At 39.4% G+C, this 14520-nt stretch overlaps 3 protein-coding genes across 5 annotated transcripts; 1 reads left to right on the top strand and 2 right to left on the bottom strand.

The window, feature by feature from the left end:
* Positions 1-146: 146 nt before the first annotated feature.
* Positions 147-4128, top strand: hdhd3 (haloacid dehalogenase-like hydrolase domain containing 3). 3 transcript variants are annotated; one of them, XM_010881051.5, is made up of 3 exons: positions 147-266; positions 1175-1512; positions 2292-4128. In XM_010881051.5, the coding sequence occupies exons 2-3, from the start codon at positions 1180-1182 to the stop codon at positions 2691-2693; spliced, it is 735 nt and encodes a 244-aa protein (XP_010879353.2). In that variant the 5' UTR covers positions 147-266; positions 1175-1179; the 3' UTR covers positions 2694-4128. The 3 variants fall into 3 exon arrangements, with proteins under 3 accessions (XP_010879353.2, XP_010879355.2, XP_010879354.2); XM_010881053.5 differs by lacking the exon at positions 147-266 and adding an exon at positions 284-540; XM_010881052.4 differs by lacking the exon at positions 147-266 and adding an exon at positions 568-1001.
* On the bottom strand, positions 4088-6475 carry LOC105016900 (green-sensitive opsin). The gene is made up of 5 exons (XM_010881050.5): positions 5720-6475; positions 5260-5428; positions 4999-5164; positions 4673-4912; positions 4088-4557 (listed from the first exon to the last, which is right to left on the bottom strand). The coding sequence occupies exons 1-5, from the start codon at positions 6081-6083 to the stop codon at positions 4456-4458; spliced, it is 1041 nt and encodes a 346-aa protein (XP_010879352.1). The 5' UTR covers positions 6084-6475; the 3' UTR covers positions 4088-4455.
* Positions 6476-10583: 4108 nt separating this feature from the next.
* Positions 10584-14278, bottom strand: LOC105016899 (green-sensitive opsin-4). The gene is made up of 5 exons (XM_010881049.2): positions 13821-14278; positions 13448-13616; positions 13191-13356; positions 12860-13099; positions 10584-11296 (listed from the first exon to the last, which is right to left on the bottom strand). The coding sequence occupies exons 1-5, from the start codon at positions 14182-14184 to the stop codon at positions 11195-11197; spliced, it is 1041 nt and encodes a 346-aa protein (XP_010879351.1). The 5' UTR covers positions 14185-14278; the 3' UTR covers positions 10584-11194.
* Between the last annotated feature and the right edge of the window lie 242 nt (positions 14279-14520).

Genomic DNA, 14520 nt, shown 5'->3' with positions numbered 1-14520 from the left:
TATGCAACACACGGAAATAGTAATTATTTTCAATAATGTAAGGTATTTGTCCATCCACAGTACGTTAATAAGTGAAAGGGGTTAACGTGAAATATTACAATATCATGAGCGCCTGTACTAAAATGGAACCTTTCCTTGGACCATTAAATTCCTTCAGGATATATTTTGTGCAACACGGCCAATGACGACTCTGTCTTGGCTGACATAGCTCAGAGGCCGTATTATCTTTACATCTCTGGTGACAGTGTACCGTAAAGGGTGATCAGGTACATCACACTTATCTATCATTTATAATTTAATGATTTCCATGGTTAAAATATATTCTGTAATCTTAGGTTTACACATACTGAACATTTCTAGTATATGTAAAGAATGGGCATCGAATAACAAGTAAGCCTAGCTTAACAGTCGAATGTCAAACATCGCAATAAATTAATCATAGATTGATAAATGGTTGTCTTAAGTTATGTGACATAAGCGATTTGCATATTTCTGAGCAAGGTACAAGGCGTTCCATTTATCTACGAACTTTTTAAAACAGTAAGTGGATGGTAGCCATTGTTTGGAAATGTTTCAACTACATATTGAGAACTCGTATTTCATAGTTTCTCATTTTGAAGAGAAACGTTATAGTGAGACATTTAGTTTTACTGACAAATAAATTGTAGCGCGACGAAAGCTTTGGCTGTATTCCAATCATCCATTTTGTACCCTATTTATAGAAATTGTATTAGTTATTATCGACATAAAATTTAGAGTTAGTGTTGACAACTGCTCCCTCACGAGGAGACTGACACAAAAATGTCGTTCAGACATCTGTTTATTTGAATTTGAAAGAATGCCCACCAGCATTATTTAGACACGTGACTTTATAGTTAGCGTTGCGTTGTTAGGTTCTTTTGAGTTAGCTTTGCAAGTGTGTAAACTTTTGATTAGTCTTCGGTCTTAGTCAAGTTGAGTTGATTCATCTAGCTGCAGTGAATGTTTTTCTATTTTGCACTGTACGTATTCCCTGGCTGGTAGAAATATTTCCAATTTGCTGTGGCGCCTAATTGTAGCATATTAGTAAGCTATGAAAGTTAATATAATTTGCTTGTAAATCTTGATCGATTTTCTTGTTAGTTACTAATTCTATAATGCAGTATGTATCCTCTGATGTGTACTTTTGTGGCAGGTGTGATGCGTGGGCCACTTCTCTGGGTGCTATGGGACGTGAAAGACACCCTGCTGAGGGTACGCAGGTCGGTGGGTGAGCAGTACTGTCAAGAGGCCAGGCGAACAGCAGGTTTCAGTCTCAACCCAACAGTTGCGGAGGGTGCATTCCGCCAGTCCTTCGACCAGTACTCCAAACTCTACCCCAACTATGGTATTGACCAGGGCTTGGGGGGGAAACCCTGGTGGATGGGTGTGGTGCGAGACACCTTCTCCCTTTGCGGAGTAGAGGACCCAGCGCTACTGGACAGACTAGCACACAACCTGTATCACGGCTTCTGCAGCCCTGATAACTGGGAGGTAAGAGCACTATAGTAATTGAATTGTCATTTAAGAAGGAATGGTACTGTGGCCTAGGGTGGTCCACTGATCTAAGCCGCTGCCTCTTGTGCATATGTACTGCTTTGTTTTGAGTATGCAAAAAACGGGTTTGAGTATGCAAAAAACGACACGTTAATAGGATTGTTACAGAATCAGTTATTGTATGATGACTAGACATTCAGGCATGTATGATGTATGATTAAACATTCACTTACTGAATTCCAAATTTAGTAGTTGACCATTTTTTATTGCAGCATTCATTTTATGATCTGTGCTTAATCTACAATGGTGCTCTGAGCACAATGTTAGGTGTTGTGATTCAATAAAACAAGGACATTTTAAGAGAGAGGTTCGGTAGGGATTTGCCTTCATACATCTTTTTCTAACAGGTTTATTTGCGGATGAAACCCAGTTGTTATTGTTGCAGACACTATCATTTTAGATGTAGAAATCCAACTAGCTAGCATGACAACTGGATATAGATGTTACTTCTGACTATTAATACATTTCTTTGAGAAATATTACACGTTATACTCAGTAGTAATGTGTTTATGGTATAATTGAGGAAAACATTTTTGGTTGGTAAAACATCACAGATAGTTATTTTGAGGCCCTGATGTCGGAATTGTCTGTAAGGCAATGATGCCCATGATAAAAAAAAAAAAGCATATCAATTGAAAATAGCAGCATAAACTATGCCTTTTAGAATAGAAAGAGAAGTTCAACAGCCTGTAATATCCTATTTCCTCTGTTCTAAGGTGTATCCAGATTCAGTACGGACGTTAGAGAGCATTTCCTCCCTGGGTCTGAGGCAGGGTGTGGTATCCAATTTCGACAAACGCCTAGAGGGAATTCTACAAGGCTGTGGCCTGCTGTCTCACTTCAGCTTCCTGCTTACCTCAGAGGAGGCCGGAATAGCCAAGCCCGACCCGGCAATCTTCCAACAGGCACTTGAGAAATGTGGTTTCCCAGCCGCCAGCGTAGCTCACATTGGGGACCACTATGTTAATGACTACCTGACCTCTCGGTCACTGGGCCTTCATGGGTATTTGCTAGACAGGCAAGGCAGGAATAAATTCCCTGATGTTCCACCACTGCATCGGTTAAAGACGTTGGATGAGCTACCTGCTCGTCTTAAGCAGGAAATGGACCAAATGTGATAATATTAAGTATTAATTAAATATTAGGCTCTAGACAATCCTGTTAGTCAATGTGTACGTAAGTATCTTAAAATGATGTGATCATGAGGATGAGGTTTAAAAGACCAAATTATGTAAATAAATACAAAAAATACAAAATGTTGGGAGTTTTTTAACCAAATGACACTTTACTACAATGTAAACTAGTGAGTGTACAGCTTGTATAATAGTGTCCCCTCAAAATAACACAACACACAACCATTAATGTCTAAACCGCTGGCAACCAAAGTGGTGAGTACACCCTGAAGTGAAAATGTGATCTTAGCGACGCCTCTGGGCACCAACAATCATACCAAGGTCAATCACATAGATTACACATTCTCTATTCTACTATTTGCTCAAACAACAACTAAACCTCTTGACCACGTCTGCATGCTTTACACATTGAGTTGCAGCCACATTTTTGTGGGATTTCTTAATTGGGTTGCCTTTATCAATGAATGTTTGGAATATTGCTCAGATATTGTCCACAAATGAGTCCAAATATATATTTAAAAAAAATTACTTTCCAGGAGGTGTACTTACTTTTTTTATGACTGCATCAACTCCTTTGGTGAAATACATTGATGTTAATCTCTGATCACTTGCCTGTTCCATCGTACAGTGTTTTTACATTATTTGTATTGTATGTAATTGACTTTCAGTTGTAATTCATTTGGACAGGATGTCATTGTAAATGAGGATAAATGCATACATTTTGCAGTACAGTAAGGTGTAAACGCAATTGCACTTGTGCTAGGCATTCAGTGAATCCCTTGATCAGAACAGAGTAGTAGTATTGGTGAAAGTGTGTTATCACAGCTGTGGTGAGGTCTCGTCTTAATTGACATGGAGCTGTCATGGGCTACACTCTACTTTGCCAGGTAGGGCGAAGGCGGCTTGGATTATGTAGATCCAGGGACCCTCCCATTATTGTTCATATCCACAAAACATCAGTGATTTATTTGTTGTGAATTCTGTTACATACACAGTACCACTCAAAGGTTTGGACAGACATGAATGGGTAAGTGTATCCAAACTTTTGACAGAAATGTGTGTATATATATGTGTGTGTGTGTGTGTATATATACACACACATATAGAGAAATATATATAGAGATAGAGAGACTGTTATATAGATATATAGTTGTTGAAAATATGACAACACTAGACATTCAGGCTTAAAAATCAGTTTTCAAAGGAAAGGACAAGATCAAAGATGTGTTTTTAAATATTTATGCATTTATTTATCTACAACTAAAATAAAAAATAAAGCTCATCCATTTGTCATCACCAATGAGAGGCAAACCAGTTGTTTCTTTTGGATGAGAAAAATGTATGTCAAGTCTATTTCTCAACTACACTGGGTGACATGGTGCTGAGAGATGCAATGTCCATTAAAAGATGGTCTGCCTTTCATCTCGTGTATGTTTTTCCCTTGAACTGATGCTAATGTGTTCTCTGTTGACTTCATCTTCAGATGTGACCATATTAATTTATTGCCCTGAGTATTCCATGACCTTCAACCTTATGTCAGTCAGTATTAGGAATCTGATAAGAGAAATGCAGTGGTTACGTTGGTTTTGGAGTGACAGAATCCATTCGTTACGGGTCCTGAGTCCCGTCAGTACAATAATCAGCACATACTGTTCAAATGATGAGAGAAATATAATGGTCTTCAAATGTCTTCCAAGTACAGCTTGAAAAAAGGGCAGAGATCCGAGCGCAGGATGAGGGAATGTCTTTATGCAGGGCTCACAGAAGACACCTCTGTCTTGCTAGCTGACACAGAAGTCTCATCTTGATCTGCCTTCATCCCTACAGCAGCCATCATGCAGCCACGGAACTGGCAGGGTAAATAATGGTAAAGCAATTGGCACGACAAGTCAGGAAGATAAAAAACCCAGTGATGTTAGGTCAAGGAATCCAATAATTCCAGGTGGAAAATACATTTTACCAACCTGTTTGTTCATCACCACATAGATGAAGGGATTGAAGAAGGCTGACGCCTTTGTGAAGAAAGCAGGGATAGCCATGGCCTGGGCAGAGAAGGCAATTCCTTTGTTGAAGAAGATGTAGGCAGCAAGGATGGCATAGGGCATCCAGGCGATCAGGAAACCACCAACCATAAGAACACACATACGTGTGACTTCCTTCTCCGCTTTCTGGGTAGATGCTGAGTCCTGCTGGGAAGCTGCAGCCTGATAATGAAGAGAATCAGAGACATCAATACATTTTATACAATGGGACTGTATAACAAATGTCCTGTGTCCTAGATGTCACTTACCGCCTTGACCGTGAGGACAAGGCTCCCATAAGTGAAGAATATCAGAGAGATTGGAATGATGAAGTGGCAGCCAAACATGTACATCACATAGGATTCATTGTTGAAGCCTTCAGCCAGTGTGTAGTAGTCAGGTCCACATGAGACCTGCATACCCTCTGGGATGTACCTAGGACAAACAGTAATTCATAAGGTAAATTGATTATGACTAATAGAATGTGAATACAATTCTATGTTACTTGTTTTACATCAAAAACATCTTACCTGGACCAGCCAAACAGTGGAGGACCAGCACAAGCAAAAGCAGCAATCCAGGTGAATGCAACACCAGCCCCAGCATGGTTGGCAGTGAAGGTGAAGCTGCCCATGGGCTTACATACCACAATATATCTCTCAATAGCCAGCACTACCAGAGACCACAGGGAAACTTGACCTGAAGAAAGAAACCACAGTCCCAAGTTTATTCCGTTCAAATGTATTTTTGATGACTTTTTTATTTTAAATCAGCTGAAGCAAAAGTAAATGATTTTGCATTTAAATATTTCTTCATAATATTAATTTTAGGTTTGTGTAGACCTGTACAGATTTAATAGAAACTTTATCCTGCACCTGTATTTATTGAAAAGGGAAATATTTGACTTTGAATGGTGGTCCTCTAGGACGTTCGACACTGATTCTGAAATTCCCTGAAAATAACATGCTGGGAGCTGCTGGTATTTCTTACCTCCAAGTGTAGCCATGAAGCCCTCAATCGCACAGCCCACTGGGCCAAAGATAAAGTAACCATTAAATGAAGATATGAGGGCAAAGCTGAATCCAAAGAGGACCATGACCATTCCAGCTGCAGACAAGTTAACCAGGATGAAGTTGAGCGGTTGTCTTAGCTTCTTGTTTGTGGCTGTGACGTACAGGGCCAGACCGTTGATGGGGAATCCAAGGCAGATCAGGATGAGCATGTAGAAGGCAAGACAATAGAATTGCCATTTAGGTGCCAGGTAGTACTGTGGGTATAGATAAGGACTTCGTACAAGCCCAGTCCTGTTGGACATGGGAATATAGAAGTTATGTCCTTCTGTGCCGTTCTGCATCTTAACCCAGTGGATGTCCAATGAACGCAAGAGAAATTTCAGCTGAGATCTGCTCTGGCTATAAATGTTTTGCCTGTGATAGTTTGCCTTTGTAGGGAGTTTTATAGGCTTTACAGGCTTTATGTCATTGGCTAAATTGGCTTAGGGAGCATTGTTAAAAACTAAGTAGGTAATTGATCTTATCCTCAGACATTAGGGAAGTGGCTTATTGATCTTATTGAACAAATGTATTGTGTTGGGGAAAAAAAAACATTGTAATGATCAAGACCGGCAAAAGAGCTATTCGTTAATAAAGGTGTTCATCCATTTGTTTCCACCTATGATAGGTAAACCAGTTGTTTCTTTTGGATGAGTGTAACATTCATTTTAAGTCTACATGGATTGAAAGAGTGTAGAGCAGTGTTTCTTAATCCTGGTCCTCAGACCCAAAGGGGTGCATGTTTTTTTCTTTTTGCCCGAGCACTCACACAACGGTTTCAAATGTTGCCCAACCACATACACACTTGATTGACGTAATCAACCTGTCATCAAGCCTTTAGTTTGAATGAGGTGTGTGAGTGCTTGGGCAAAAACTAAAACTTGCACCCCTTTGGGTCCCGAGGGCCAGGATTTAGAAACACTGGTGTAGAGTGACACACTGTTAGGGCAGTGGAATCATTCTATAATATCTTATAGAAAATGCATTATAAAAAGTTTTGAAATCAGGTGAACTTACCGTTGGACATGGGACTGTAGATATTTTGTCAATTATACAATTCTCATAAGAGTTCATAGCCTGTAATAATATTGTTTATACCGCTGTTATTGTGACATTTGCTTATGCAAGGTTTTCCTGGCAAGGAGTATGATGGCCTTTTGATGTCGTATGTCATTGCTAAATTAGCTTATGGGAGATTGTTAGAAACTAAGAAGTTAATTGATCTTATCCTTGGACAAGAGGGAAAAGGCTTATATGTGACTAATTGATCTCATTAAACTAATTGTGTGAATTGTTTCTATTCATGTCATGCATTTGTGTAGCTGTGTGTGTGCCGATTTGATTGACTATGTACCATGTAGAGTATTACTGTTGAATCTCTTTCCACAGAACATCCAGGACACTCATGACATTGACCAATTACATTGACCATATTCTCGCCAATTTAACACGTAACATACTTTCCTCGACTTCAGGTCCTCTGGTCCGTTTTTTCCATGTCTTGTTTTTCTTCCATTCTCTCCCCGCCTGTTTCTCCGAGTCCCAAATATCATTTTACCTAAAGGGGTCCGTCGTACATCAAGATACCACTGTTCACAGCGTCATAGACTACATTATTTATTACAATTATTAGTGATGGATTTTAATTATGATCAGATCCTATTTTGTATTATCCATTTAGAAAATATACCTTTTCTAGGTATAAACAGTATACATACACATACTGGAAATACTGAATATGTTGTGGTGGACCCCTTCACTGTCTACAGAAACCAGGATAAAACATATTACAGATTAAATGACAAGACAGAGAAAGACAGGCTGATGAGGATATACACGGAATTGTAACAGCCTGAAAAAAGGAAGTTTAGTAATGCTTCCCACCATCCGTTTGACAACATAACTTCCATTGTACATGCAGCAGCTCTGTCTGTGTTGACTTCCATCTTCTTTCTTCACATTGACCGTCACACTCTAATGCATTTGCATATTGTATTGAAGGAGGCGATTAGTTCCAGAAGACAATCTTCACTAAATTTGTAAATCCAACTATTTTGGTCAGTGGTTCCCAACCACTGTCCTCAAGTACCCCCAACAGTACACATTTTCATTGTAGCCCCAGCCAAGCACAGCTGATTTAACTTGTCAACTAATTATCAGGCTCTCATTGAGTTGAATTAGGTGTGCTTGTCCAGGGCTAAAATGAAAATGTGTGCTGTTGGGGGTACTCGAGGACCGGAGTTGGGAACCACTGATGTCGGTGACACACAGCATGTAAAAGCAGGGACTCTAGGCTATCGGATGGCATTTGTTTGTCTGTTCTTGCCTGTGATCAGATATGATCACATGAACACTACTTTTGTAATGTTCTTTTTATTACAGTTGCTTAAGCAACTTTCAATATTTCAGTGACATGATAATGAGCTGTTCAACAATCGATCGTGGTAGTAGAATAATTTCATGTACTGAGGTGAGCCATCGCGATCTTCATATGATTTGTAGCTTGCATCATGTATTCTTGGACTGACAGTGAATTTGGATGTGAATTTACATTGAGGTTGAAGGGTGTTCACTAAAACATTAAAAGTGTTGCTTGCTCACAAGGAATTACTGACAAGCTTACATGCTTGCTAAAGGGCTGTTTGATGATTCCTTGCTGTTCTAGTGGTGAGGTGAGATTATTGTAGGCAATCATATTAGTTGGACATTTCCACTACGAACCAAATATTTCTTCACTGTATGTTAAAAAAAAGTCCATTGCTGCATGTTGAAACTCAAAGAATTTCAAACCCATCTATTGCTTTCTCTCTCTGGATGCAGACACACAGACACATACAAAATAACATGACAATGATGTGTAAAGAAAACGTCACTTGTGAAACACTGATGTACAAATAATAGATCAATCATGAAGGTTAATGAAATGAATGTAATAATTTGCCTTCATACAAAATGTTTTGATAGATTAGACACTGTTCAGACCTATGGCTCCATTGAAACCAAGCAAACATAACATTTGTTCTAATGTAATGGTATCTTTAGCTATTCCGTGCTTTTCATAAATCATCTTATCAAACAAAATATCGGTACCTCAAAGAAAATGGGATCCCCTCTATCCAATCTTAGACTTAGCAACTGAGTCTGGCTTTTTAATAAATAAATCATTTTATTTATTAAATATATCATCACCTTACTAAAATAATGGAAAACACAAAAAACTGAACCAAATACTGACATACTCTTGACATAGGCCATTATACTAAAGGTGTAGAATCACATGACCTGTTCAACTGAGGATGTAGGCAATTTTACCAGAGGTGGCCAGCACCATGAGGAGATGATTTAGGAAAGAAAAACATTTTTGTCAAAAAATTACTTAGGCCATTATTTTAGGAAGGTGACGATATGTAAAAAATATATATAGTAACTGCAGCATCTTTAATCTGGTCTAAAGTGAACATAAAACCTGTTGGTTTGAATGCATTGTTTCTGTAATTCCACAAGATGGGAGCAAAGTAGGGACATCCCCTTTGACATTATACAACATGCAGAGCAATCAGTGAGCCCAGTGATACCAACGGGATAGCTGCCCATACCCTTACTGATCACCCAACATGTTTAACAGTTGGCACCAGACATTTTCAGCTGAAGGCGTCCTTTGTCTTTCTCCAAATGTAAACTCATCCCGATGCAGGAAATAGAGTGAAAGATAACTTATTTGATCATATTACTTTTTTCAATGCTCAGGGGTCCAACTGTTGTGCTTCTTACACCAAGTTATGCTTTTTTGTTTGTAGCCCTTGAATATGATTCAATTCTGCGTTCTTGGGGCATTGAGCAAATATCCTTCTAAGGGTCTATCAGTGTCGGTCAGCTATGAGAAAATGAAATAACGCATACAGAATCACGTAGTAACCAAAAAGTGTTAAACGAAAATACATTTATAATTTAGATTATTCAAAGTATCCACTCTTTGCATTCTCTCAACCAGCTTTATGGCTTAGTCACAGGAATTAATTTCAGTGGACAGGTGTTCCTTGTTAAAAGTGAATTTGTGGAATTGCTTTCCTTCTTAATTCGTTAGGGTTGGTAATCCGAGGGTGACAAGGTAGGCTGGGTATACAGAAGGCCATCATTATATCTGTACTCTAGTAGTTCATATTATGTCAAGAACAGCTCAAATAAGCAAGGAGAAACGAAAGGCCGTTATTACTGTACGACATCAAGGTCAGTCATTATGGATATTCTTCTGGCCATGAAAGAGTGCTTTTTTGCCGCAATGTGTGATTCATCACTTTAATTCATTACTGACTTCGCAGCAATGAACATTGAGCAATTTAATTTTTTCATGGCTCAACAGCGCAAACTTTCTGCGCTATTATGATGTGCTGTTTATGCATTATATTTACCGTAGAGGGTAGATGAAACAGTTATGATTGCAAGGGCTGGAAAGTGTTATTTTCTTATGAATGCACTGCATTAAATGTCAAAGTTGCCAAACTCTGAACAATTCTATTCTGTAATCTACACCACAGATCAATCCGTCAAAGCCTGAGTTCTTGATGAACTGAAAGCTATTATTTGAAATCGATGGGTTTTAGCTGTCCTCATAGCATTTCTTCTGCAAGGTGGACATTCGTTATGGAAGAGATTATGATGACGGCCGACTCCGATATGTGCCATGCATAAAAATGTATATTGTATGAAAAGCAGAAGATGCAGAAGAATGTAGCTATAAAACAATTCCTCGAACATTTTGTTAAAGTCATATGAATCAAATGAATATCACAACCACTCATAAGTATTTTCATGCATGCATTTATTTACTAGTACTATAAAAAATTAAATATTTTCTCATGATCCATCAAAACAGACATCCGTGCTCATCTATTTGTGAAGAATATAATTTTTTTTCCAAAGACAGTGCAGATTGAATCACACTTGACCAAAGATGGTCTTCATCTGGTGTGCCCTCAGAGACTGGATTCTATGTTGCCTTGTTTGGGGAGTTGTTTCTTCACTGAGAGCAAAGAAAACCAGAAATGTGATCAAATTAAATGTAAATACACTGCCTTGATTCTGTTACAACCTGAAACTTTACTTCAGTTATTTGTAGTGTTAATTTTATTTGGGTGTGACACAGTCCAATTGTTGCAAGCCAAGATAATAATTTGCACATAATGTGGTCAAAGAATGGTCTTCAAATCCATTCCATGTAGAGCATCAGCAGTGTTGCCAGATGGGGCAGTTTTCAAAATGGGCTTGGGTGGGTCTATTTACAGATAGGGTTTTCTGTGGAGACGTGGGATTTTGGCTGTAATTGGGTAGTGCACTGTCAGTGAAATCTGGCGACCCTGAGCATCAGACAAAAGTAGAAATAAGTGGGCAGAATATGGAGGATGAGGGAAAGTCTTTATGCAGGGCTCACAGAAGACACTTCTGTCTTGCTAGCTGAAACAGAAGTCTCATCATCTTCTGCTTTCATTCCTACAGCAGCCAGCATGCAGCCACGAAACTGACAGGGTTAAGAATAAAAATCCATGTCAAGCAGAGGCAAGTTATATTGAAAAAATAACCTGGGTTTGTCTCTGCTGTCACATTTTGGCACAATGGCAGCCCTCCTATTCCATTGGCAGGGCCATGAAGAGATCGTTCAGGAGACAGGTGCACAAAATGACCCCCATGCGCCCATAAAATATTGCATTTGCTCAAATGGTAGGTAACAATTTTCAGTAGAATTCACTAACAAAGTCACACTACAAAGTTGAACCTCACTTTTCAGTTGTTATTAGTTATTATTTTAATGTTGGCGTTGAAAACTCATGAATGAACAGGACAGTGGCTTGTATCATATAGCTAGCTACCTGGTTAATATAATGCTGCGAAAGCCAGTTGAGCTACAAGTAAATACACATTTCAGAAATAGCCCACATAACTTCATGTAACAAGTAATCAGCAAAATAAAGCTTGCCAGCCAGGTAACAAGCCTATCCAGCTAGTTGACCTTGCAAAACTCAACTGTTTACCAGAAAACAATAACTTGAGAAAATGTAGGAACCAACAAACCACAAATTAGTAGACCAGCAGATCAGAAAGAAAATGAATATATTGACTTACAGATTGACATCTGTGGCAAATCCGATGGAATAATAGTTGTAACACACCAGAGCCAGGGAGAGAAGCACTTTGATAGGGGCAAAGCTAGCCAGCTAGCTAGCCTGTCCAAAGTTTGTAAGTTCCATATCCAAAGTAGGTAAATTCCAATTATCCAGATGTGGCAAGAAGAACAGGATGGGGGGGAAAACGCAAGAACCTGGCACTCAACCAGATTGCTCCTGTGATCAGTGTTGCCAGATGGATAAAGCTTGAGCTGGAATGTAAAGCTAATTGAATGTAAATCTAGCTAAAAAATTTATAAAATTAAAACAGGGTGGATATACTTCGGTACGTAGGACATCCCCAGGCTGGGACTCAACAGAGACTAGGGAATCATAGCAAATCAGACTTACATTAGGCTTATACAGGCCTATATAAAAGCGCAATGAACAGCATCATTATAGTCAGTGCTTTAGTCTGACATTTCCCAACATTCTTGGTGACTGTTCCACCAACTTTTCTCTGCCCAAATGGCCACTGAAGTACCCCCTCCTAAATATTTCCAGTAATCCTGTGGTCTCATGAATCTTCTGAAGTACCCCCTGTGGATCGGTCAAGTACCATCAAAGGTCCTAGTACCCTTGGTTGGGAACTACTTTCTTTTTCTACTTGGATGTTTTATCAAACTCTAAAAGTGACCTAATCTATTTACCTAACCACGGTTCTCTCCCCAATGTCTTGGTATGCAATTTGTGACCTCATTGCAGCAACTCCTAGCAGACTCAGGACAGTTAATGTCGACATGTGTCTTTCAAAGCACACGCAATGACTTTCTGGTTATAATAACCCTGCTCACTCAACTGAGTCTACGCACACTCTGGCCTTCTCCCTTGTTTGAGCTCCAACACACCCAAGCTGCTACAAGGAATCGGCAGAAAAAAACTCAAATTATTCTAAGAATGGAGAAAAAGAAAAATTTCACCTGTTTGTTCATCACCACGTAGATAAAAGGGTTGAACAAGGCCGAGCTCTTCGAGAAGAAAGCAGGGACAGCCATGGACTGGGCAGAGAAGGCAATTCCTTTGTTGAAGAAGATGTAGGCGGCAAGGCTGGCGTAGGGCGTCCAGGCGATCAGGAAACCACCAACCATAAGAACACACATACGTGTGACTTCCCTCTCTGCTTTCTGGGTAGATGCGGAGTCCTGCTGGGAAGCTGCAGCCTGATAATGAAGAGAATCAGAGACATCAAAACATTTTAGAGACTACCGTGGAACTATATTACAAATGTTCTGTGTCCAAGATGTCACTTACTGCCTTGACTGTGAGGACAAGGCTTCCATAAGTGAAGAATATCACACACACTGGGGTGATGAAATGGCATGTGAACATATAGATCACATAGGATTCATTGTTGTAGCCTTCAGCCAGTGTGTAGTAGTCAGGTCCACATGAGCACTGCATACCCTCTGGGATGTACCTAGGACAAACATTAATGTGGAGGGTGTACTGAGTAGGACTTGAATAAAATGTGAATACAATTGTTTGTTACTTAAAGAGTCCTATCTTACCTGGACCAGCCCAACAGTGGAGGACCAGCACAAGCAAAAGCAGCAATCCAGGTGTATGCAACACCAACACCAGCGTGGGTGGCAGTGAAGGTGAAGCTGCCCATGGGCTTACAGACCACAATGTATCTCTCAATAGCCAGCACTACCAGAGACCACAGGGCAACTTGACCTGGAGAAAGAAACCACAATCTCAATTCAAAATTAAATAAAATGACTTTTAGTAAACAAATGTCTGTACCAAATGGAGTTAATTTGAGTACAGTGTACATATCTGTTTCAACGTCAGAATATTTCTCATTGTTTATAATAATTATAGGGGTTTTGGGACTGCTGGATTAAACCAAAAATAGTATCTGAAGCAAATATTTCTTACCTCCAAGAGTAGCCATAAAGCCTTCAATAGCACAACCCATTGGCCCAAAGATAAAGTAGCCATTTAGAGCTGATGTGATAGTGATGGTGAATCCAAAAAGGACCATGATCATTCCAGCTGCAGCCAAGTTGACCAGGATGAAGTTGAGAGGTTGTCTTAGCTTCTTGTTCGTGGCTGTGACATACAAGGTCAGACCGTTGATGGGGAATCCAAGGCAGATTAAGATAAACATGTAGAAAGCAAGACAATAGAATTGCCATTTAGGTGCCAGGTAGTACTGTGGGTATAGAAAAGGACTTCGTACAAGTCCAGTCCTGTTGGACATGGGGACATAGAAATTGTGTCCTTCAGTGCCGTTTTGCATCTTCACTCAGTGGATGTCCAGTGAATGCTAGAAAAAGACAAGAATAGCTGAGATCTGCTCAGTCTACCTTATGCCTATGCTCAAATGACCTGGCAGGGAGTTTTATACTCTTTTGAGGCTTTATATCATTGGCTAATTTATCTTAGGAGGGATTTTTACAAACTAAATAGTTAATTGATCTTATCCTCAGACATGAGGTAAAGAGCTTAATTAGGACCAATTGATTTTATTAAATTAATTAATTTAATGTGCTCCTCTGAATCTCCACTCAGTACTATAAATGCCCAATGAATTTAGGAGGAAGAAAAGTTGAGACCTATTCTGTCTGGCAACCTG

The sequence above is a fragment of the Esox lucius genome, chromosome 17, assembly GCF_011004845.1.
Source record: "Esox lucius isolate fEsoLuc1 chromosome 17, fEsoLuc1.pri, whole genome shotgun sequence".
In the NCBI taxonomy this organism is placed as follows: Eukaryota; Metazoa; Chordata; class Actinopteri; order Esociformes; family Esocidae; genus Esox; species Esox lucius.
This window is presented reverse-complemented; position numbering and strand designations above follow the sequence as displayed.

Excerpts from the sequence above, each read along its gene's own strand:
- hdhd3 (XM_010881051.5), top strand. The coding sequence starts at position 1,180 with ATGCGTGGGCCACTTCTCTGGGTGCTATGGGACGTGAAAGACACCCTG. Across the intron at positions 1,513-2,291 it reads GCAGCCCTGATAACTGGGAG|GTGTATCCAGATTCAGTACG; the intron begins GTAAGAGCACTA and ends CTCTGTTCTAAG.
- LOC105016900 (XM_010881050.5), bottom strand. The coding sequence starts at position 6,083 with ATGCAGAACGGCACAGAAGGACATAACTTCTATATTCCCATGTCCAAC. Across the intron at positions 5,429-5,719 it reads CTTCATGGCTACACTTGGAG|GTCAAGTTTCCCTGTGGTCT; the intron begins GTAAGAAATACC and ends TTCTTTCTTCAG. Across the intron at positions 4,558-4,672 it reads ATGTGGTGATGAACAAACAG|TTCCGTGGCTGCATGATGGC; the intron begins GTTGGTAAAATG and ends TTACCCTGCCAG.
- LOC105016899 (XM_010881049.2), bottom strand. The coding sequence starts at position 14,184 with ATGCAAAACGGCACTGAAGGACACAATTTCTATGTCCCCATGTCCAAC. Across the intron at positions 13,357-13,447 it reads CCACTGTTGGGCTGGTCCAG|GTACATCCCAGAGGGTATGC; the intron begins GTAAGATAGGAC and ends TGTTTGTCCTAG. Across the intron at positions 11,297-12,859 it reads ACGTGGTGATGAACAAACAG|TTTCGTGGCTGCATGCTGGC; the intron begins GTGAAATTTTTC and ends TAACCCTGTCAG.